A 24,241-nucleotide genomic window follows, 5' to 3' on the forward strand; every position below is an offset into this window, starting at 1 on the left:
AACCTTAGAATATTATATCTGAAACATTTCCTCTCTGTTAAATGCAGGAATAAAATAGGAATAAGGAGTGTAAAATGATTCAGCAAGGATAGCAAATGGCAAATGTTATAAAAAGCCATCTCATGTTTATGAATTCTGTTGTCAGATTATTTTGAACACAAAAGTCATCTTTTTATCACTGAATAAAATCCTACCCCTATTGTTGTGGGTACCCAGACCCAGTACACACCCATGGAGGGCTAACAGCTGATTCTCTCAAAGAATATCTCCCCACTGTTGTTGAGGCTTCTTACTTACCAGTTGGGACAGCAGGATCCATTGTTGGCTTTTCCCAGGTATTGATCTGCTCCCAGGTAAATCCATTGGTTCCCAAGGCAACACTATAACCACAATTACTGTAGTGCTCATCAAATGAGCAACCACCTAAAAACAAGAAAAGTTAATAAATTTCTGTAATAATTATTTATATCTCTTTATGATAGGTCATTTCTTTAAATATTTTGTACCCAAGTTTACAGAGGAAAAAAAAGGAAAAACAACATTAATTTCCTGCATATTAGACTTCAGGCAGCAGAGAAGGTATCCAGAAAATATTTTTGTACTTTCCACACTTTGTATCCATTGAAGCCTTTGTTTTCTTCCCTCCATGCTACTGTTTTTTAGATAAGTTCCCTTTATTTCAACCTATTGTCTTTACATTTTCAAGGACAAGTGCACATGATGCGCATGTACAGGAATATTTGCATTTGGGTCCCAGTAACTGATACTTAATTACATAAACCTCCAAGTCAGATATTAAAAAAAAAAAAGAGAGAGAGAGAAAGAAGAAACACAAATTGTAAAAAAGCACAGCATCACTGTTCCTACAGTGAATCCTCACTTCTTTTCACTTTTAAGCCTTGAATTACACAAGGCTCGGTTACACCTACAGAAAGGGCAACCTTCCTTTTAACCATCTCTTATACATAACAACATGAAGCTCTGTGTGGCACATGACAATTCCTCAAGGTCTTTCGAGTCAATTCTTTTGAGTGCAACCCTCTAGTTTCTCAGCAACATGAGAATAACAAGAAGTAGATGGCAACTAGCATTCGCACCTTCCAGACTGTTGACTAAGTGATCTTTCCTACTGCAATTCCTGAAATACTTGGAAGCAGTTAACTGTCATAAATAACAACCTGGCAGCTGCCTGAACGTTGTGAATCAGGGGAAACCCATGAACAGTGGAATGAAATTTTGTATTCCAACACAGATCTTCGAAACTTGTGTCACACAGGCAAATCAAGCTAGTTTATTCCCTGGTAGGATATTCCTACACTGGTATCCCATACATTACCTCAGGCACATTCCTCTTCATGTCCACCCAACTTAGTCTGCCAAACATATTTCAGTACTAGATTCATTAGATCAGGCAGCCTGAGCCCTTGACTTTAGACCTTAATCATGCTAACAGTGTCTCTGTACTGCTTTAGTTTTCTCTCTTAGGAAAGCAAAGCTAATTTTTCTCTGCAGATACTAGTCCTCCAGTGTCAACTGGACACATCTAATACTTCAGAGCTGCAAGAACTGAGCAATGCTCAAGGCAACACTAACTTGCTCTGCCAGACAAACTGCCAATTGCTCTTGACACTAATCAGAGTTATATGCACAGAGATGTTCCTGACTCTTTACTCCTTCCCACAGGCCACGTTGCCTACACACACACACTAAATAGCTGGTACGTGAGTGATCTGTGGCCCCTTTGCAATAAGGATTATCCAACACTGGGGACATTGAGGCCTTCTTTAGTTTTTACCTGTATTTTCTATTCTCTAGCTCCCCAGAAAGCCCAAACTTGTCTCAGTTCCTGTGGACCTCCTCATAAATGACAAACACAAATGTATACCATGTGATTAATATTTATTAAATCCTTATTCTGTTAAAGGACTTTATGTGCACTCCAACTGCAACTGGTTTTCTAAGTTGTTCTACAAAACTTCACATATTATTTCTATTTAAGTGTATACTAGAAGGATTTGTTGGGTAGAATACTTGACACCCCAAAAGACTCTGTTGCTAAAGAAAAGTTTAAAGATCAAGCTTGTCCTAAAAAAATAACCATTTAATTTGAAATATTGTATATTTTCATTATAAATAGATCTGACTATAGCAGATTTTATGACCCTTGCAAGCTTGCCTGTCTGTTCAGTGGAGTCTCTGTAAATATTTCGGAAGTGTCATTATTTTACAATATTTTAATAATTCTTGCTTTAAATTTACTGTACTTCTGAAGCTTTCCCAGCTGTCAAAATGAGCAGGATTACATTTAAACTGTTTCCCTATTTTTTTTTAATTTAATTTAGGTGAAAAAGTTCAAATTTAACATATTAAACATGCTCATTAAAATATCTAAGGGAAAATAAAGGTTTTCTGGATTGTGTGGGAGCATGTAATGCAACTGAAAGTCACCTTTTTCACAGCAAGTGGGTATGAGAGACAACATCAAATACTCTGCTCTCAGTCTCCAAGCAGGGCATTCAAATTTTGATAGATTCACTTTAATAGCACAACTTCAGACATCCACCATTTCCACACAACCTGTGCTAAGCGTACTGCAGCACACAGTAACAGTGCTGTCTCTGAGCTATTACTTTGAAGGGATTGTAAACAAATTCTCTGATCAAGCCAGACAGTTGTACAAGGCCTCGTGTACACAGAGAAAATTGCACAGGTGCTGCTACAAAGTCCCAGAAGCAAAACAAGCGATAGTAGCAAAGTATGGGGTAGCAGTCCTCATTTAACAGGGAATGTAATTGTCAATATCTTCATGTAATCAGCTAAACAGGTTATTTAATACATGCTGAAGTAGGTAAAGTTGGAGGAGAACCTGAAAAGGGGATACAGTGAGAACTTCTGGAAGTTAACTGGGAGTTTCCACTGATAAGAGACAACGCTTGAGGAAGCTTTAAAGCACCTTGTCTGAAAGTCAAAGCTAACCTTGTAGTACAATTAGATAAGAAAAGAAAGGATAAACCATGGAGAGCCTTAAAAGTAGCAGCAAGACATCTACATTTTAAAGAACAAAAAGGCTAGTGGAGAAACCTCCAAACGCAGAGTGACAGGGCAATAAGCCAGAAGGATTAATTTACTAGAAGCAACAGAATTGGAATTTGGAGAGGTAAATTTGCAGAAAATGAGAACAAGGAGAAAAAACTGGAGTCAATTCTAAGGGCTCAGGCAGGCTGGCTGCATGAATCTCAGGTACCAAGAGGAAGGAAGTCTCCATCCACTTCTTGCTATAGTGTGTCAAAAGAGAGCAGAATTAAAAGTGAAGTAAAGACTCAGCTGGGACCCAGACCCACATCAGTTTGTGAGCTAAAAAGTCAGGAACTCCTCTGTTCACACTATTACAGTACACGTTGTATCATGAAACAGGGAAGAAACTTCAGAAAGTGGAAGGAAAGAATCACAACATCCAGAATATTGCAGATTTTGGAGTTATTCTAATAGTCACAGTGGCTTGTGTTCATGTCTGCCAAACAAGTACATCATAGGTAGTGTTAGTCCTATCTTTTTTGCAGAACATGGCGGACATGACGTTACAGCTTCAGTTACAGGCAGCCACATTCAGAAAAGCAGCTGTAATATTTCCACCCAACTTCACCTCAGGAATTCAAGACTCACCACATTCATCCTCCTTCACTGACCCTGGTCTTTTGCAGGATGGCTTCTCACACAATTCCTCTCCCCCCTTCCTGGCGTTTTGCCCTTTCTTAAACACATTTCCCAGAGGTGCCACCACCATCGCTGAGGGGCTCAGCGGCCTCCAGTGCTACAGCCTTTGAGGAAGCAGCCACAGCCAGCCCTGTCCCATGCGGGGCAGCCCCGGCCTCTCCTCAGAGGCCGCCCCTACGGAGCACACACACAGCTCTTGAAAACAAAAACATCCGCTTCTAAAGGCAAACCCAGCCTCAGGGGTGAGTCAGGCTGTATTTCCCCCACCCTCTCCTGGAAGAGGAGCCAGGCAGGCTGAGGGATGCTCCGCAGCACCATTACCACATTTCCACACTTGGATCCACCTCAGCGACAGCTTTGCCACCACCCAGACAAACCAAGTGGGCTCCATCCATCTTTCAGGCCCACAGCCTTACCAAGGGCAGCATGCCAGACCAGGGAACCCCAGGAACTCACCACAGTAAGGGGTCCTCAGGTGGGCCCTGCCGAACAGAGCACACCCTACAAGTTCCAGTCCCTGTTGAAGGATGGTAAACTGGGATGAGGAAGAAGAGTTTGAGGAAAAGTGTAGCGTAATACCTTTTCCGTGGAATATTGTTGACCCAGGAGATGAAAGTGCTCTTATGTTCAAGTGTGCATTCAGGACAATAGGCTCCTAAGCAGGCTAGCAAGGAAACACAACACAAAGGTGCATTTGGTGTCCAATTGCACTTGTACAGGTGTGCCTCATGCTCACCTAATGGGATCGAGTGATCCACTTTGCTACACAAGCACCTAGCTGCAAGATCCTTAGAAATTCAATTAGTTCCCACTAATGAATTTCAGTTTAAACTAAAAATTTATTAATAGATTTTAAGTGTACACTTAAGTAGGGATAGTAAGTGGGCTGACAGGCTAAAACGAGCAGATGTGTTATTTTCATTGTTGTCAGATAAGCTTAATATTCAGCATTTCCTAAGATGCTACCTATGTGGATACCTAAATGTGAGCTACGGTTAAATATGCTGCAACATAAGGGGGTAGGGGGAGTGGGGAAGGTTAGATCCATCCTAATACAAAATTACCCATTGCTGAAACATAAATGTTTGACAGCAGAACAGAGATATTCATTAGCACAGAAGAAGTATCCTCAAATTGAAAGAAAAAGATACTGCTCAATGAATTTAGATACCAGGTTTGCACATTATAGTTTTAGCTACAATATCACAAAGCTGTTTGAGGAAAATGAAAACATTTACACATTCACCAAAATAGGGTTCTACATCTTTGTAAATTGTTAACAAGAATAAGGATTTTTAGGAAGCAAACTGGGATCTTGGAGTCTTTCCCCTGGTTGGCTGAAAATTAAACAGTGACAGATGCAGTTGCTAAGTGGGGAAAAAGAAAAGGAAGTGGAGATTACTTTGATATTGTTAGATAACACAGGTGGTGTTGACCCCTTTTCAAAAAATGAAACCCAAACAAAAAAGCAGCTTTTCCCTTCCTGAAAAGGGTCATATTGAAGCAAATAATGGCTCACATAGGAAGGATAAAATATCCCTTGTTTTACACTGCAGGCTTGTAACAATGCCACTGCTCATCTGAGTGATGCTAATTAATCTTGAGCAGACCTATCATCAGTTACTGAGACTTGCCCCTGGATTAAATGTAAACCAGCCTTGCATAAATTGAATGCCTCCTTTGAATATATAATTGAATTTGCAGAAGTATGCGCCAAGGGGGTGTTTAAATAAGTGCACAAATATGATAAAAAGAACTTCACACCATTATATCTAATTCAGTAAGCAAAAATAATGGCAGGGCACATTCCAATTAGTGTTTCATTTATTTATTTGAACAAATCCAATTAGTAGAATGTTTTATAAAGTCATCCAATGTCAAACTCTCACGGACTCACCAGCTAAAAAAACCCCACAATACTTCTAAAAAGGGATAAAGAAACATAGTGATGTGAGAAACCTCATCAGTTATCCTGTGTTTCTAAATACACATGGAAAACATCACAGCATCAGACATAATTTGATCAAGCATTTACAGCATTCCCAAGATGGGGAGGGGGTAGAGACAACAAGAACATTAGTCTTGTTTGTCCCACTCCAGGCATTTCTTCTGGGGTATCAAATAGTTAGCTTTGTCCCTTATTTATTTGAAAAATAAATAAAATAAAATAAAAAAAGGTATTACTTATGAACTATAAAACTCCAGAAATTAAAACACCGTTGTTTCTGGTCATTCATTCTCATCTCTTCCAAAGACATTCTTGTTTACAAGGGTTGTAAGAGATGCATTTGGCTCATTAGGATAACTTCTATTATGGGATTTATTGTATAAAAATCCATTTAGAACTTATTTTTCAGACTGTAGACTTCACATAGCATATCCTTGAGAAATGTTATTACACATTCTTACAGAGTTGGGAAGAGAGGAGAATAAAAACCTGCATATAAAGCTTGTGCTGAGTTGCTTCATTTAAGATGGGATAAATCAAGGGATGTTGAGATTTCCTCGCCCAGGAAGAGTAGTTAGTTCTTTATGTGCTTTCTACTCCTTCCAGAAGGATTAAGACAGAAGACACCAGAAGCATGCATAGAAGCAACCCAAAATGCTAAGCTCAACAAGAAAGCAGATCCAAATTCTGCAGACCAGACCTACTTCTAACGAGCACTGTCCAACAGCCTCAGCTCTCAACAAACATCATGCCAAAGAGAAGGACAAGTATGGAGGAATTAGAGGAGGACACTTGTCATTAGTTTCAACTGTAGCACCCTAGAAGCAATGAGTTTTGTACAGCCTTAGGTATCTGCACAGCACAGGATGGGAAGCTTCAGAAGGGCCAACGGTAACTGGGTATCTCATTTGTCAGAAAATCATCCTTCTGCCATCATGTTATCAACCTGCTGTTGTAACTGCCCAATTTCAATCAGTACTCTATTATTTTACTCAACTGTTTATTCTATATTCCCAGATTTTCAAGGAAAAGGTTTCAGCAAAGAGAAAAAGAGTTATCTTTACTGAGTCAAACAGCACCACAGGTTCACTGTGTATTTAAACTCAGACGCTAGAAGGGAGAGAAAGATGCTATAACTCCTCAAACTGCGGGGAAAGCTTTGATCAACTTTTGTGCCTCATTAGTTAACAGAGGATCTACACCAGGAGAAACTGAGGAACAGATTCCCCAGTGTGTAATAAGGTATAAACTGAAAACTAAAACATTCATAACATCTTTTTCTGACATCAATTGTTTAAGAACTAAGCTTAGACCTAGCATAAATTCAAGTAAATCACTCAACCATGAAACACAAATCCACTGAAAACCAGTCTTCTCTACTTCTTGTGCTCACAAAAGTGCTTCTCTCAAGGTATCCAGATGTTCTGGTTTTAGAAGTAAGCGTCAGTGACTTCTCTAGTGCCTCAAATACATTCCTGTATGTGATTTGGTTTCTGCTGCAAGTATCAGTCCTCATTGTCAAGGCACGATTCATCTGACACAGGACAGTTCCATTTCTTTTCTTTCCATCTTACTCTTAACGTAGTATTATTAGATTTACATGTAAGCAGAGAAGGTTTTATCTACACTCTGGAAGGTGCTAGTCCTCTGAGATATTGGTAACAATTACCTGGCTTAGGTATGGATCATTCTTGTTAGATTTGACTAAATTTCATTCCTTTTGCATGTTCTGTCCTGGCAATCAGACCTTTCAGACCAGGAGGGGTGGGGAGGTGTATGTGTGTGCAGAAAACATGTGTTTGTTTTTAACTGCAGCGATGAAAAATCACTTCACTTTAGGATTAAAATATGTATATATAGGTTTGAGGTTGGTTTTTTTTCCTAAATCAAGTTAATCCTTGAAAAAACCAAATGCAGCTTAGAAAAGTTCTTCATTTCAACTGGAAACTGTAACGGTCCCAAAAGTAGGCTGAAGATTGGAATTTTTTGTATCACAGTGATTTCAAGTGCTATCAACTTATTAAGGAAGACTGTCATACTATGGGGTATACATTTTTTGAAAGTCTTGTCCAAATTTGTACGCTGTGTCAAATTGCTATCTTTGCAGGTTCAACATCACACATCTATTTCCACACACTTTGAAGCAGCTTATGAGCACAGTTTCCACACACGCACACACACAACACATGCATGAATACAGTCAATTGTTGCATGTTTGTTGCACAGAAACCTTGCCATAATCAAAATATTGCTGACACTGCATAAAAAGATCATCTATTGTTTTCATGATGAACATTCACCAATAACCATAGGTTAATGTCATGAAAGGGAGAGATCAAACAGGTCTAGCATTGTTTAGTGAAACACATAAAGACAAAGTGTCCTCCCAGTAATAAGAAGTTTTTCTTCCAGCAGTTCTCTGCAGAAATTATTGGTCCCAAATACGCAAGAGAGTCTGGCAAAGTTTATCAGTTATCTTCCTAATCCCATGGAACCACTCTGCCGAAAACAAACATTGTGGCTAGGATCCTGATATATATGGAACATGTATTTAAGCTGTATTTCCTGAAATTGTCAGGTTAAGCTAAGTTTTCATTCTTAAATTCATTATTATAGGTTTCCTTTTGCAAAAGCTTGCCTACATGTCTCATAATTTGAGCCCTAGACCAGCTTATATATTCCCTACTAATTCTGTACTTCATAATCCACCAAGAATCAGTGAAATCACTTTGAAGTATGCTGGGAGTAAAACTAACACTAAATGTCATTTGTTTAAATTTATACGTCCAAATCTAGGATGACTCATCTAACTTCACTTGCCAGAATGCATGTCCTTTATTTAATACCAAGAATATCTTCTTGCTTCTGACAGCTTAGCTGTCACTATTTCAATAGCTCAATATTAACATTTTATTGCTTTATTTAAGCATAGGTATATACATACCTATAATCTCATTGGATTTATTTTTTTTTTAAGCTATAGAACAAAGTCAGTTAATACACTACACCTTTTCAAAGAACCCTAACTTTGCAAGTTCAGTTTAGTTCAGTCTGCTGAAACACACCAAGATTTATGTGAAGAGTTATGGTGCATTTTCACCAAATTCTACATCAACTATTGCACTGGAGTCTTATCATAGAATCATAGAATCATTTAGGTTGGAAAAGACCTTCAAGATCATCGAGTCCAACCATCAACCATGCCCACTAAACCATGTCCTGAAGTACCCCGTCTACTTGCTTTTTGAGTACCTCCAGGGATGGTGACTCCACCACTTCCCTGGGCAGCCTATTTCAACGTCTGACAACCCTCTCAGTAAAGAAATTTTTCCTATTATCTAACCTAAATCTCCCTTGCCTCAACTTGAGGCCATTTCCTCTCGTCCTATCTCCAGACACCTGACAGAAGAGACCAGCACCCACCTCACTACAACCCACTTTCAGGTAGTTATAGAGAGCGATAAGGTCTTCCCTCAGCCTCCTTTTCTCCAGACTAAACAGCCCCAGCTCCCTCAGCCGCTCCTCATAAGACTTGTGCTCCAGGCCCCTCACCAACTTGGTTGCCCTTCTCTGAACATGCTCCAGCAACTCAATGTCTTTCTCGTAGTGAGGGGCCCAAAACTGAACACAGTACTCGAGGTGTGGCCTCACTGGTGCGGAGTGCAGGGGGACGATCACTGTCCTAGTTCTGCTGGCCACACTATTTCTGATACAGGCCAGGGTGCCGTTGGCCTTCTTGGCCACCTGGGCACACTGCTGGCTCATATTCAGCCAGCTATCAACCAGCACCCCCAGGTCTTTCTCTGCCGGGCAGCTTTTCAGCCACTCTTCCCCAAGCCTGTAGCGCTACATGGGGTTGCCATGACCCAAGTGCAGGACCCGGCACTTGGCCCTGTTGAACTTCATACAATTGGCCTCAGCCCATCGATCCAGCCTGTCCAGATCTCTTTGTAGAGCCTCCCTACCCTCAAGCAGATCAACCTGCCTCCCAACTTGGAGTCATCTGCAAACTTGCTGAGGGTGCACTCAATCCCCTGTCGTGGTTTCAGCCCAGCCGGTAACAAAGGAACACGCAGCTGCTCGCTCGCTCACTCCTCCCGCCCCCCTCCCGTGGGATAGGGAGGAGACGGAGGAGAGAAAAGGGGAAAAAAAAAAAACCCCAAAACCGGAACCTCGAGGGTTGAGATAAGGGCAGTTTACTGGGACAACACAAAAAAAGAGAAGTTACAACAACAACAACGGTACTAATGAAAGAATATACAAAAAAAAGAGTGATGCACAGTGCAACTGCTCACCACCCGGAACCCGAAGCTCCGCCACTTCCCCCACCGAAAGTCGAGAGAGCTCCCCCCCGGCCCGCTCCCCATTTATATACCGAGCATGATGTCACATGGTATGGAATAGCTCCTTGGCTAGTTCAGGTCAGCTGCCCTGGCTATGCCCCCCCCACACCTCCCAGGTTCCTGTAAAAATTAACTCTATCCCAGCTGAACCCAGGGCATCCCCTCATCCAAATCATTGATAAAGATATTAAACAGAACAAGGCCCCAATACTGAGCCCTGGGGAACACCACTCGTGACCCGCCGCCAACTGGATTTCACCCCATTCACCACTACCCTCTGGGCTCGGCCATCCAGCCAGTTTTTCACCCAGTGAATAGTGCACTTATCCAAGCCATGAGACACCAGCTTCTCAAGGAGTATGCCATGAGAGACACTGTCAAAGGCCTTGCTGAAGTCTAGGAAGATAACATCCACAGCCTTTCCCTCATCCGCTAGGCGGGTCACCTGGTCATAGAAGGAGATCAGGTTGGTCAAGCAGGACCTGCCTTTCGTAAACCCATGCTGACTGGGCCTGATCCCCCTCTTATCCTGGACTTGCCATGTGAGTGCTCTCAAGACAAACCGTTCCATAATCTTTCCCGGTACCGAGGTCAGGCTGACAGGCCTGTAGTTCCCCGGATCCTCCCTCCGACCCTTCTTATAAATGGGAGTCATGCTGGCAAGCCTCCAGTCCTCTGGGACCTCCCCTGTTGACCAGGAACGCTGATAGATGATAGAGAGTGGCTTGGCAAGGACCTCTGCCAGTTCCCTCAGTACTCTTGGATGGATCCCATCGGGTCCCATAGATTTGTGAGCATCCAGATGGCGTAGTAGGTCACTAACTACTTCCTCCTGGATTAAGGGGGGTATGTTCTGCTCTTCATCCTTACCTTCCAGCTCAAGGGGTGGAGTAGCCTGAGGATAACTGGTCTCCCTATTAAAGACTGAGACAAAGAAGGCATTAAGTATCTCGGCCTTTTCCTCATCTCTGGTGGCAACGTTCCCTTCTGTATCCATTAAAGGATAGATATTCTCCTTGGGATTCTTTTTACTGTTAACACAGTTGTAAAAACATTTTTTGTTGTCCCTTACGATAGTGGCCAGATTTAATTCTAGCTGAGCTTTCGCCTTTTTAATTTTCTCTCTGTATGATCTAACAACATCCCTGTACTCCTCCCAAGTTGCCCGCCCTGTCATCCAGAGATGATACACTCTCCTTTTTTTCTTGATTCCTAGCAAAAGCTCCCCATTCAGCCAGGGCGGTTGTTTTCCTCGGCGGTTCGACTTGCAGCATGTGGGAGTAGCCCGGTCCTGAGCCATTAAGATTTCCTTCTTAAAGAATGTCCATCCCTCCTGGACCCCTTTGCCCTTCAGGACCGTCTCCCAAGGGACTCTCTCAACCAGTGCCTTGAAGAGGCCAAAGTTTGCCCTCCGGAAGTCCATAGCGGTGGTTTTTCTGAACACCTTCCTTGCCTCACCAAGAATTGAAAATTCTACCATTTCACGGTCGCTAAGCCCAAGACGGCCTCCGACCATCACACCTCCCACCAGTCCTTCCCTGTTCATAAACAATAGATCTAGCAAGGCTCCTTCCCTGGTTGGCTCACCTACCAGCTGTGTCAGGAAGTTATCTTCCACACACTCCAGGAACCTCCTAGATTGTTTACTCACTGCTGTGTTGTATTTCCAGCAGATGTCTGGAAAGTTAAAGTCCCCCACAAGGACAAGGGCACACGATTCTGAGACTACTGCCAGCCGCTTGTAGAACAATTCATCCATCTCTTCAACCTGGTTGGGCGGTCTATAACAGACTCTCAGCACAATATCTGCCTTATCGGCTTTCCCTCTCATCCTCACCCATAAGCACTCCACCTTGTCATCAGAATTGTGTAGCTCTGTACGGTCAAAACATTCCCTAACATAGAGAGCCACCCCACCACCTCTTCTACCTTGCTTATCCCTTCTGAAGAGCTTGTAGCCATCCATTGCAGCACTCCAGTCACAGGAGCCATACCACAATGTTTCTGCGATGGCAACTAAGTCATATCTATCCCACTGCACAATGGCTTCCAGCTCCTCCTGTTTATTGCCCATGCTGCGTGCATTGGCATAGGTGCATTTGAGCCAGCCTATCGAATCCACCCCTAACATCGGCATGCTGCCCCCAGGCTCATCTCTGGTGCACCTAGTTTTATCCCTTACCCCCTTCAAACCTAGTTTAAAGCCCTCTCTATAAGCCCCGCCATCTCATGAGTGAGGATTCTTTTACCCCTTTGAGATAGCTGGAAACCATCTGTTGCTAGCAAGCCCGGTGCTGTGTAAACCTCCCCATGATCAAAAAAACCAAAATTCCACCTATGGCACCAGCCTCTGAGCCACGTATTAACCAGGTGTGTTTTCCTGTTCCTTTCAGTGTATTTCCCTGCCACTGAAGGGATTGAGGAAAACACTACCTGTGCTCCCGATCCTTCCACTAATCGTCCCAGTGCCCTGAAGTCCCTTTTGATTGCCTTTGGATTTCTCCCTGCAATCTCATCACTGCCAACCTGCACAACCAGCAATGGGTAATAATCAGAGGTCCGAACCAGACCAGGGAGTTTCCTGGTAATGTCTTTTACCCAGGCCCCAGGGAGGCAGCAGACTTCCCTGTGGGATGGGTCAGGTCTGCATATTGGGCCCTCTGTCCCCCTTAAGAGAGAGTCGCCTATGACAATTACCCTCCTTTTTCTTTTTTCAGAGGATGTGAGAATGCGTGGGGCTGCCTGACTGGGCCTAGGCACCTCCCTAGATAGGACTTCATCTACACCCTGATCTTCACTGGCCTGGTCCTCAAGTTCCAGAGCCCCATACCTGTTGCGCAGGGGCAACTGGGAAGGTGAGGGAGACCGGGAGGGGATTCACCTGCCTCCCCGAGCAGGGACCTGTATCCATTGCCCTCCATCTCTTAGGTCCCCTCCTGCCTGGTGGCAGGAGGGCAGGGGAACCTCCGCTTCTTGCAGAGCCTCCATCTGCTGCCTCTGCCTCAGGGATGGTAGGGTGTGGGCACACCAATCTATCTCCCTCTCACACTCCCTGATACTCCTCAACCTTTCCACTTCCTCCTTCAGCTCTACCACCAGGCTGAGCAGATCATTCACCTGGTCACAGCTCACACAAGAGGTGTCCCCGCTGCCCTCCGTCATCAGTGATAGACTCAGGCACTCCCTGCAGCCAGAGACCTGCACAGCTGCATGTCTTGATCAGTCAGAACTCTCTATTGACTTACTTCATTTCAGCATCTTGTAATGTCACATGGAATACCTATTCAAGGTGTACAGTCATTTAAATCATGTACTTATTATACCATCCACCAAGGCAGCAAAAAACTGTCCAGAGATAGCCGTTTCTCACTTATTTTGTATTCCATTAGTAAGCCTATCTTTCTCAATAAGCTTTTATACAAACTTCAGATTAATGTGTTTGAACTTTAAGCAAGAAGCAGTCATTGACTGACTCATATTATCCTTGGTAATGAATAAAATATTGTCTCAAAAAGATACAATTTCAGCAATTCCAATACCGTATAGGTCTTCTAATGGTTCTCCTTTCCCTGTACTGCTGTTCCTTTAGTGCTGCTGGGGGTCCTGTTTTGGAGGAAGATCTCTATGTAGCTGAGATGTTTTCTTTGAAGTTCGTGGTCAGAAAACATGAAGACTAGCTTAAATAAGGGTAGGAACTCTGGTTTATTGACACTCTAGTGAACACGGCATAAAATTAAACATGATCTGGTTGCAATCAAATGTAACTAGAACAGACTTATATCATTTTTAGAGAAGAAATTAAGTGCTTATTGGGCTGGCATTTTCATAATCATTCCATTAGCTCAACAGTCGTCTCAAATGAAGCCAAAGGAAGTAAATTAAATCCATGCTGAACTTCAGAAAGTCCCCTGTTCTTTCTGGAAGTTCCCACCATTCAGCCTGCAAAGGCATCTGTAAAGCTGTTTGCCCTTGGCATTCTCTGAAGCTTCACCACCACATTAGCAAAACTAGCACCCCACTAACACCTAGCATGGTCTAGTGACTACATCTTACTTTTGCACTCACAGAAAACTACCCCAGTATGCATAAGGACAAAATGGTATGTGTGCATACACACACCCCCCATCTGTATACTAAAGGGTTCCAAAAAGGAATACCGATAGTTTAAATGTTTTCTTGTAGAAGATTCTAATATGGTGGGTTGATTCTTGGTGAACAATACTGATATTTTGTTTAAATTGCTTCTGAAGAACATATGCAATTAAAGCTCCAGCATTGTGCAGGTGTCCAAAGACTGCTCCTTGATATTTGAGCTAGCATACTTAATATGTACTAGCTCAACTATATACTGGTTAAATATCAGAAATTTATCTAAAAAGATATCATCTGTTACTGAGTATCAACAAATAAAATCTAATTGGCTAATACAATGGTAATAACTTGCAATGAGTGTTGCAATTGCTATATCTTGTTAAATTTAATAACTTAGTTATTGGAAGCTACTCCCAGGAAGTGGCTGTATAAATAACTTTTATTGAGGTCTAACAATTCTTACAGCTACAAGTTTGTACATTTCTCAGATTGAGGTTATCCATTACAAAATATCCTTTTACTTGTTCCTGACAGTTACTGTTTCAACTTACATATAAAGTGCAACGTCAAGGATATTTAGAGATATGTATGTTAAATTGTTTTCAGTTAAACCATGATCTTCATTCTACATGTCAGGATCAAGTCAACCCCAGAAATGACAGTGGTTAGCCAGCTGCTCTGCTTTCAGATGCCCTGGAGTCAGACTGGGGGCAGGAAGGCAAATGCTAGACTATGCAAAAGACCTTGCAAAGTTTGATCAGTTGACTGAAGGTTGAGGCACTAACAATCAGCTAGAGATTCAAATTTTAATAATCTGTTACCTGATTTTTAAAAAAATTTTGTTGGTTTGTTGTTGGTTTTTTTTTTTTTAGGTCATTTATTCTATCCCTGCATTTTTCATACACATTTTCTCCCTTGATGTTCCTGGGTGTACTTTTTGCATTGCAATAGCCAGGATGCTTTTCAGAATCACAGTAAAGTGAGACAAACACAGAGCACTAGAAGCCCTGCTGTCCTCTGCAGCACACTGTAAACATGGGAATGATGGGAAGATTTGCTTGCTTTTAGCCTCCAGACTCCTCTGTGTAAATTCTTTGCCCAAAGAGAAAAATATATAGTAAATACATGCCAGGAACAAATAGATCTCTGCCTAATAGCACATGTGAGTTCTTGAAAATATATAGAGATCCTTTTCTGTTTAACCAAATGTATTGGTTTTGTGTGGCAAGGTTTTGGTAGCGGGTGGGGTTACAGGGGTGGCTTCTGCAAGAAGCTGCTAGAAGCTTCCCCTGTGTTCGACAGAGCCCATACCAGCCGGCTCTAAGACGGACCTGCCGCCGGCCAAGGCCGAGCCAATCAGCGATAGTGGTAACGCCTCTGTGATAACATTTTTAAGAAGGAAAAAAAAGTTGGGACGGCGGTATTCGGCAGCCGGAGAGAGGAGTGAGAACATGTAAGAGAAACAACCTTGCGGACACCAAGGTCAGTGAAGAAGGAGGGGGAAGAGATGCTCCAGGCGCCGGAGCAGAGATTCCCCTGCAGCCCGTGGTGAAGACCATGGTGAGGCAGGCTGTCCCCCTGCAGTCCATGGAGGTCCACGGTGGAGCAGATATCCACCTGCAGCCCGTGGAGGACCCCACGCTGGAGCAGGTGGGTTCCCGAAGGAGGCTGTGACCCCGTGGGAACCCCGCGCTGGAGCAGGCTCCTGGCAGGACCTGCGGATCTGTGGAGAGAGGAGCCCACGGAGCAGGTTTTCTGGCAGGACTTGTGACCCCGTGGGGGGCTCACGCTGGAGCAGTCTGTGCCTGAAGGACTGCACACCGTGGAAAGGACCCATGCTGGAGCAGTTCGTGAAGAACTGCAGCCCGTGGGAAGGACCCATGTTGGAGAAGTTCGTGGAGGACTGTCTCCCGTGGGTGGGACCCCACGCTGGAGCAGGGGAAGAGTGTGATGAGTCCTCCCCCTGAGGAGGATGAAGCGGCAGAAAATAACGTGTGATGAACTGACCGTAAACCCCATCCCCGTCCCCCTGTGCCGCTGGGGGGGTGGCAGAGAATCCGGGAGTGAAGTTGTGCCCGGGAAGAAGGGAGGGGTGGAGGGAAGGTGTTCTGAGATTTGGTTTTATTTCTCATTACCCTACTCCGGTTGATTTGTAATAAATCAAGTTAATTTTTCCCCAAACTGAGTCTGTTTTGCCCGTGACGGTAATTGGTGAGTGATCTCTCCTATCCTTATCTCGACCCACAAGCTCTTTGTTATATTTTCTCTCCCCTGTCCAGTTGAGAAGGAGGGGGAGTGATAGAACAGCTCTGGTGGGCACCTGGCGTCCAGCCAGGGTTAACCCATCACACCAAATTTCCTACTACGGTATGTAAGCGTATGTGCAAAAGTCCCTCTCTAATTACAGCTATGAATCTTCCACTTACAACATCTGACCCAGAACATGCATTTAGCAGAACTGCAGCATTCTAAACTCTGTATTACAGAGCGACAAACAGGGAAAAAGAGAGAAAATTTAGAGCAACATTAACGCAAATACAGTTATCTCTAAAGACAGTTCAGATTTTGTTAAAAAGGAGGCCATCACAGCACATCTCACCACTCAGTGTGTTATTCTGACACATCCTTAGCCACCTGCAGCCAGTGACAAATCACAGGTAATCTCAAAAAGATTATTATTGGCCATGTTTTGCTGATGCAGTCCCACTTAGTCACTACAAGGCACTACTACATTTCCCTCCATCCTCTGATGGGGGGAAATGATTTGCTAATAACAGGTTGTGAACAGTTCAATATCTGCCGAAGTTCTTGATTTTAGAGGAATTCCAAACTGTAAAATGGACTAATTTTCAACATTTTGTGTTCACTATGCACTTTATTTCAAAACAGTTTCAGGCTGTACTATCCTTGTTATACAAAACTTGCTTGGTAACAAACATACAGAAAAAGATTCCTATTCCATCATCCAAGGCCTTTTTCCTTACTCTGGGATAGATCATCTCCAGTTTGAGCCTAAAACTTCAAATAATACATTTCCAACAGAAAATATTTTTAAAGAAAGACTTTCTGAATTGCCCAATTATTGTTCCTTTAAAATAGCATCAAGCCTGAACTCTGCCAGGAAGCATTAAATGCTTAAAGCATTTCTTTCTAAGAATTGAAAGGCACAAGGTGAAGGAATCTAAATGCAATCACTTTTCAGGATACTGAATGACCAGATTCTAAAAAGAAACCCTTTTCTGTCATATAAACCACGGTTTCAGTCATCATTTAATCCTTGGTTCAGAGACTTGTGAACTAGGTAGTCTGAGCTTTTTATCCCCAAGCATGCACAAATATAACCTACGCTTCATATTGCAGTCCAAAGAGATGTGCAGCTGAGATGGCCCAGTGAAGGACAGATTCTAAAAAGCCAAATTTGAAACATGCTTTGAAATAGTTTAACTGACAGTACATCAATATTTCCTTTTAGTAACCTGGGAGGATTGTGTTAACACCTTCTACACAAGTGTAAAACAAGACACTTTGGAAGTACTGCAGACAAACTTACTGTTGCTGTTCCTACACTGAAATAATCTAGTCTCATAAGTGCAATTCAGATGCACAAAAAGCTCATTTACTGGACATTTACTTCTGGAAATAAGGTCTTACCAGCAATTTAAGAAGATGATTGTCTTTGCTTGAAAGATTTCTCTTTACACTAGAAATTGAATGACACTGTCTCCATAAATTAGACAAATTCCTTCTGCATGATATTACTTTATCCACATCCTCGTCAAGCCCTATAAAATACCTTTGTACTTGATGTTGGTAGATGGAAGGGTATTTGTGAGTACAGCTGCATGCAGTATTTAACAGCACAGAAAAGTTCATTAAAATATAATTCATTCCCAGAGCCCCCAGGTGAAAGTGCAGATACTCAGAAGCAAAGATTTTTTAAAATACGTCTTCCTAAAGATTTCAGCTAAGCAGTTCAACTGAGTGTAAAGTTTCTAATAAATTCATTGTTCATTTTTATACAGGTCATTGTAATTTTAAGATATCTGTGCAAGAATCTGATGCTTCAAAAAGATTATGGTATTAAGTAATTCAGAAATTAGATTCAGTTTCTGATCAACAGAATGGGTATTAAATATACTTACCTAATTAGAATGATACTGCAATTACATTGATACTTCAGTTAACTGCACATTAGGCACTACAGCCAAAAATGTAAGAGAGATGGAGTGAAAGCAGTGCTTTCTTGGTGTTTGCCCTATGGTCCTTCTTTCAAGCTGAGACAATCTAAAATCTTTAACCATTCAGGTGCAAGCCTTAGCACATTACATAAAGTAAGGTAAAAACAATAATAAAATAAGCTAATCAGGCATCCTCATTTGTTACACTTTGTAGCCTATTAGAACAATTATGGCATCAAGACCATCTTTTTTACCCGAGTATTCTCACAATCACCTGACCAGCACATATCTAGGATTGGTGAAAGAAAGGACAACAAAGAATTTCACACAGCCAGCTTAAAAATGGAAGAATGGCTGAAGCGTGGCAGATGTCTGCTAGGCATTTCTTAGAAAAGATGCAAGAGCAGGACAAGCACACATTGAATCTTCCCTGAAACACCTTCCCAGCCTCAAGCAAGCCTCACTGATACCGATGGCTCTTTTTCTATGAATCTGCCCAACCATTTTCAGAATCTACATGCACTTCTGGAATCCATAAACTCCTGTAATAACTTCTACATCTTAGCCATACTCTGACAGCTTCTGGCTATTATCTTCATGGGGATAGCTTAAAACAGAGGGGGCAGGGGTACTTTTTCCCTTATGCAAGGCCATACAAACACAGGACAGTGGCACTGTTTTTGCACAGATAGCATTTGCCTAACGCGCTGAACTGACACTCCAGTGATGAGAAAGGGATTGTAGTATGTTGTTTTCCCATGGAAGTGACTGTGCCTGTCAGGCTGTACCCAGGAGGCATAACTGCTTTAAACCACATTCTGCACTTTGGGACAAGACAGACTTCTCACTAGGCTATCAACCAACAGTATTTTTTTTCTTCTAAGGCACTGTCTCACAGGGAGGAAAAAATTGTGATATTTGACTGTATTGCAGCATTTCTGGCAGTTTAAGACTATTTTAAGATTAGATAATGAGTAGAAACTTGACAATGAGGTCCCAGCTGGAATTAAGATGTTATTTAACTACATCTCAAAACACTCATCTATGCCAAAAACTAATAGAATTTCCCAGAACAGAGACTACAATTAATATGGACTTTAAAAAAAGCAATATTTAACCAGCAGTTATAATTTTATTAGCATAAAGACTAAAAAGAATCAAGGTGAGTGGACTTGGTTTCAAATATAAAGATTATATCAGAGTTGCATAGGTCAGGTTTTAATGAAATATTTTTCCCCTTTCATCTCCAGTCTTTCCTCAGAGAAAGAGAGATTATACAACCATAAATCACCTGCATTCAGCTGCAGGATAGGTGTGAGCATTGACTTACTGAACACATTTGACCCGACTTTTAGTTACACCTCTAACTGTTAAAACAGTTATACTTCAGTGATCCCACTGCTCACAAAATCACCAAAGCTCAGTGCGATCCTCGCAGTGAGATTCCTCATGCATGTAGAGCTAATTGCCACAACGCTTCTTTAATGGAGTATTATCACAAACATGGATTTTGATTACACTCAATTCTGAAAACAGAAAATGAAAATATGAGCTATTAAAAAGTGACCTTCTCTTTCCTTGGAGTTGACAGCAGCCACTGGGAACACTGTACTCATGGTGACAGCATGAGCTGTATATGCCTGAAGTAAAAATTACAGCATTTATTAGCAGATAATCAGCTAAATGTTCTTTTTTTTTTTTCAACCTACATTGAATGATGAAGGAAATAGCTAGGCATACTTGAGAGCGCTATGACCAATGGCATGGCATCCCTTGGTAACATGCCATTTTCTTAGGAAAAGAAAATACTTCAACTCTGAAGGAGTTTGTGCAAACCACAGTTTCATTTTAGCTAAGGTTTGACTTTCCTAGAGTAAGGTTCCCACAGCAAAGAAAAATCTCATCTAAAGCACACAGTTGTGAGGATGGTCCCCGCAAACCTGCAACAGACTGTTTTCTGCTGAACACGAGAGCTGGGGATGCAAGAATGAAGTTCATGTATACTTACACAATGAGAGAAAGTAAAATACTGAGTTGCCTCAGCCAGTGGAAAGTGCCAAGACAGGTAAACCACTGTTTCTTGTTCCTGGGCGCATCTCTGTTATTTGTTCTTCGGAAACTAGAAGTCCCATGATGACATTTCTGGATCTTCACAGCCAGTGAAAGGCTGGCCAATTCATTCTTTTTCTAACCTGGAGTGGTTGGAGCATTCTGTGCTTTCCTTTCCTTATCTCTGCGTATTTTCATAAGGAGCACCTCCTAGCCTCTGTTTTGCTGGATTAAGCAAGCCACACGCTCACGGTCTCCTCATAGGAAAAGTTCTCAATTTTGCCAATAATCCTTATATAGCCCTTCTTTGCATCTGTGATGTGCTGAATTAATCTTTCTTCTGAAGAAGTACCTGTGTTGTACAGAATACTCTAGATGAAATCATTTTACAGAATACTCCAGATGAAATGAGTTTTTGATCTATATAATAGCATTCTTATTTCACCATCTCGCCTTACAGAAACACATTCTCTTTTCAGCAGCAAATCTCAGAGACTCATCACAATCTCCTAGTATTAATGCGCCAACAGCTGCTTGTCACTTCCAACTGATTTCTAATCTTAAAGCAAAAAACTAATTAGTCCTGAGATGCATGACCTTGCACTCTGTAATGCTAAATTACATCCCATTTTTTTTTTATTTCATCACATTTCAAAGTCCTAATTCCTCCAGTCTGATAATTTTATCCTCCTCCAACTGTGTGTGATTGACTGCCTATATTAGTACATTCCTTGTTTTCATGTTGGGAGCATCAGTGAAAAAAACTTAGATCTCAAGAATTATCCTTTAACTTTAGCTAACCCACATCCAGTCTGATACAGTAGAAAAATATAAAAACAGCTAGTAACACCCAGGTTAGTCCTAGACTCACCCATTTAACACATTTCTTCTATAGTAATGTTATAAAAGCTGAGTTAGATCTACTACACTACCTTTTCCAAAGCAGTCCATCCCTTGCACTGCATCTCAAACCCACAAATAATTTTTCAGTAACATCCAGTCAAACAGTATATCCGTGTACTGATACCCTTGTAAAGTCCATCTTTTAGGATCCATGTAAGTGCATTTCCAAAAAGCTAAACTTTAAATTAAACCTCTCTAGCTTTAGCAATCAGCATTGCAAGATTCAGTAGTGAATGAAAAAAATTGTACCCGCTTGGACCAATCTTCCATCCATCCAGTTCCATACTTTATGATATTAAAAGTCTTGACTATGTGATTTAATATCTTAGATAAAGTCAGTGGGCTAGCATACTGGCATTGACTAAATTAGGCAATTATTAAATAGAATCTGATTTCCAGTACTGTCAAATTGATACAGTATTTAACAGATAGGAAAGTGACAACGAGAAACATAAGAACAAGTATATTTGCTCTAAACCCCTTCATTTAACAAGCTTCCATTTGACTTTTTCAAATTTGAAGTTACTGTTTTGACATGAAGCATCAATAATCTAGAATTAGTAACTCATAGGTACCTTTACTAGTTACTACAAGCTTAGATTTCTCCCTCATTTTGGGGAGAATTTCACAATATTGCTGACGCACGCTATGTGTAGAAAGCATGCTGGTTCTTACCCTGGCTTTGAAAGTTTACTTTTTAATATACATATACAAATAAGTATATTCCTACACATAACTAGTAAAAGAGATCCTATCCTCTTTCTGCTGACTGTAAAATTCAGGAAGTTGATCTACCTTACACCTAGATTAGTAGTAGCTGTTACTTTTACTTAACAGTGCAAAAAAGCATGTATACAAACAGCAGTCACCACTCTGTTTTTCATGCAAGGCAGCCAATAGGTAACTTACTGAAGACTGCAAGTGAGAGTGCTTGGTTAGGAAGCAAGTCACAGACACTTGTTGAAAACAGTAGGTATATACCTTGGTTTATAGGACAATAATGTGATACTACATGATCTTTGGGATATACTGTAACAGAAATAGTAAGGCACAGAAAAATAACTGAAGTCCTTTTTAAGGTTATTTTGCTAAATCCCAGTGGACCACACTATCATAATAGGTTTTGTTTTGGTTTGGTTTTTCCTACAACCCTTCACTACAGATCCACCCAAGTTAAGGGGTTATACTTAAATTCTTGAGACAGAAGACTGAGAACACTCATCATTGGGGAACTGTGTTATGAAAAAAAAAAAAGCCTTCTGCTCGAAAGTTCAATCTTTTCCTTGTTACAACTAAAATGCTGTAGGTTTCTTCATATGACTTACACTAGTGCAAGCAAGACTTTAAATACTTATTATTAATTGAACAGTGATGTGTCAATGGGAAGTATAAATCATGCATGATGATTGTTTCCCTCTACTAGTCCACAGTGCATTTGAGTGGTAGAGCTGTCGCTTCAGATAGCATAATTAAAACTTCCTGTAAGACTGCTCAGGGAAAAAAAAAAAAAAAAAAAGAAAACAGAACACACAAAGCCAACCCATATCATTTTGAACTACCATTAGTCATTTAAGATTTTCTCAAAAAGAAGAGGCGTGCATATATGAAAATAAGTGTGTCTACCAGGGGATTTACTTTGTTTAATATATTTTATGATTTTTTCAGTTAGCTTAGGGTATTTCTAGGCTCCTATAAGGGTCACATAATTCTATCCATTAACACGTGATTTTTCTACAGTGGACCAAAAAGCCTTCACCTGTTTTTAATGAGCTCTGTGGCCTTCATGAACTCTGAAGCTAACCACTTATACTAACCACTGTCTAACGTGGGATATTGAGAAAGGCTGCCAGGAGATACACAAAACAGTGTACTGAACTACTCATTCTTTACCTTTTTTATTATTATTATTAAGGTTTTTTGATTAAGTTATGTTCCTTTTCTATATGACTTTTAAAGAGGCCCAATCCGCTTTAAACTCCCCACACTACAGGCACGTAAAGAGACATCATTAGATTATAAGTTATTTTATTCTTATTTTAATCTTTAAATTATTAAAATTGCTGCCTTTCAGCACCAGCATTTTGGGGCAAGTATAAAATGTCTTCCAAGAGTCTTAAATCTTTTTGGCTAAGATACCAATCACAGGTCTTTTCCAGTAATGTCTGCTGGAATGGATATTCACCCTTTTTCTTTTTGCCAGAGACGAAAACTATACTCAGCTGAATATGCAACTTTCTATGTACTTGTATTATCATAGCACCCCAGAGACCTAAATGATAGCCAGAATCTGAACAAATTCACGTTATTGTGCTAAATCCCTTCATTTCTTTGGAATTTGTATTATACTGTACACTCTAAGTCCACAGGGAGAATCAGTAATGGATTCCCTAGATGAATGAGATTCTGGCAATGTGATGGGAAGCTGAGAGTTTAGGATTAATGCTAGGAGTCCAAACACTGGTCTAAGATTTGTTGCTAGCATAACAGTAATTTACCTGCTAAAATTTTGCTTTCCTGTGTCTGACCAGAGGGCCACTGCAGGGAGCCCTCATGAGAAGGGTACACTTTGGAGGGGAAAGTTGAAGAATTATAGGCCATCTTACTTTTGGTATAATTGGGTTTCTAAAACATGGTTGAGAAGGTGCACTGGCTAAAAATTATGCCCAACGCATTTGAACATATCTTTGTTTTCCCTTTTAGGTTACATTCCTGCCCTGGTGATACAGGCAGCAGTTGTGCACCATGGGACAAGAGATCTCTGGTAACCAGTCAGGCATTACGTGCAAATGCAAGAACGTGTCTTCTCTGCAATTACACCCCAATATGTAATCCCAATGGGTAATATTTAGGTTGGTAGAATACATTCAGAGGAGTAATGCATACTATAGTTTTAACAACAAGTCCCTAGCTAGTACCAAAATTCCCCATTTTAGAATACTGACCCACCAAGTTTATACCTACTGCTTCCTAGACAAGTAAAAAAGCAGTTGCTATCGATTTACCCAATTTAAATT

General features: G+C 41.2%; 1 protein-coding gene across 6 annotated transcripts in view; it reads right to left on the bottom strand.

The window, feature by feature from the left end:
• PTPRT (protein tyrosine phosphatase receptor type T) overlaps positions 1-24,241 on the bottom strand; it is a 492,692-nt gene that overhangs the window by 350,571 nt on the left and 117,880 nt on the right. For all 6 annotated transcript variants that reach the window (XM_052789835.1, XM_052789817.1, XM_052789853.1 and 3 more), the window contains exon 2: positions 298-423. In XM_052789835.1, the coding sequence (XP_052645795.1) occupies positions 298-423 (126 nt within the window). The remainder of the gene's footprint in view (positions 1-297; positions 424-24,241) is intronic.

This window comes from Harpia harpyja, chromosome 1 (assembly GCF_026419915.1).
Source record: "Harpia harpyja isolate bHarHar1 chromosome 1, bHarHar1 primary haplotype, whole genome shotgun sequence".
Lineage (NCBI taxonomy): Eukaryota > Metazoa > Chordata > Aves > Accipitriformes > Accipitridae > Harpia > Harpia harpyja.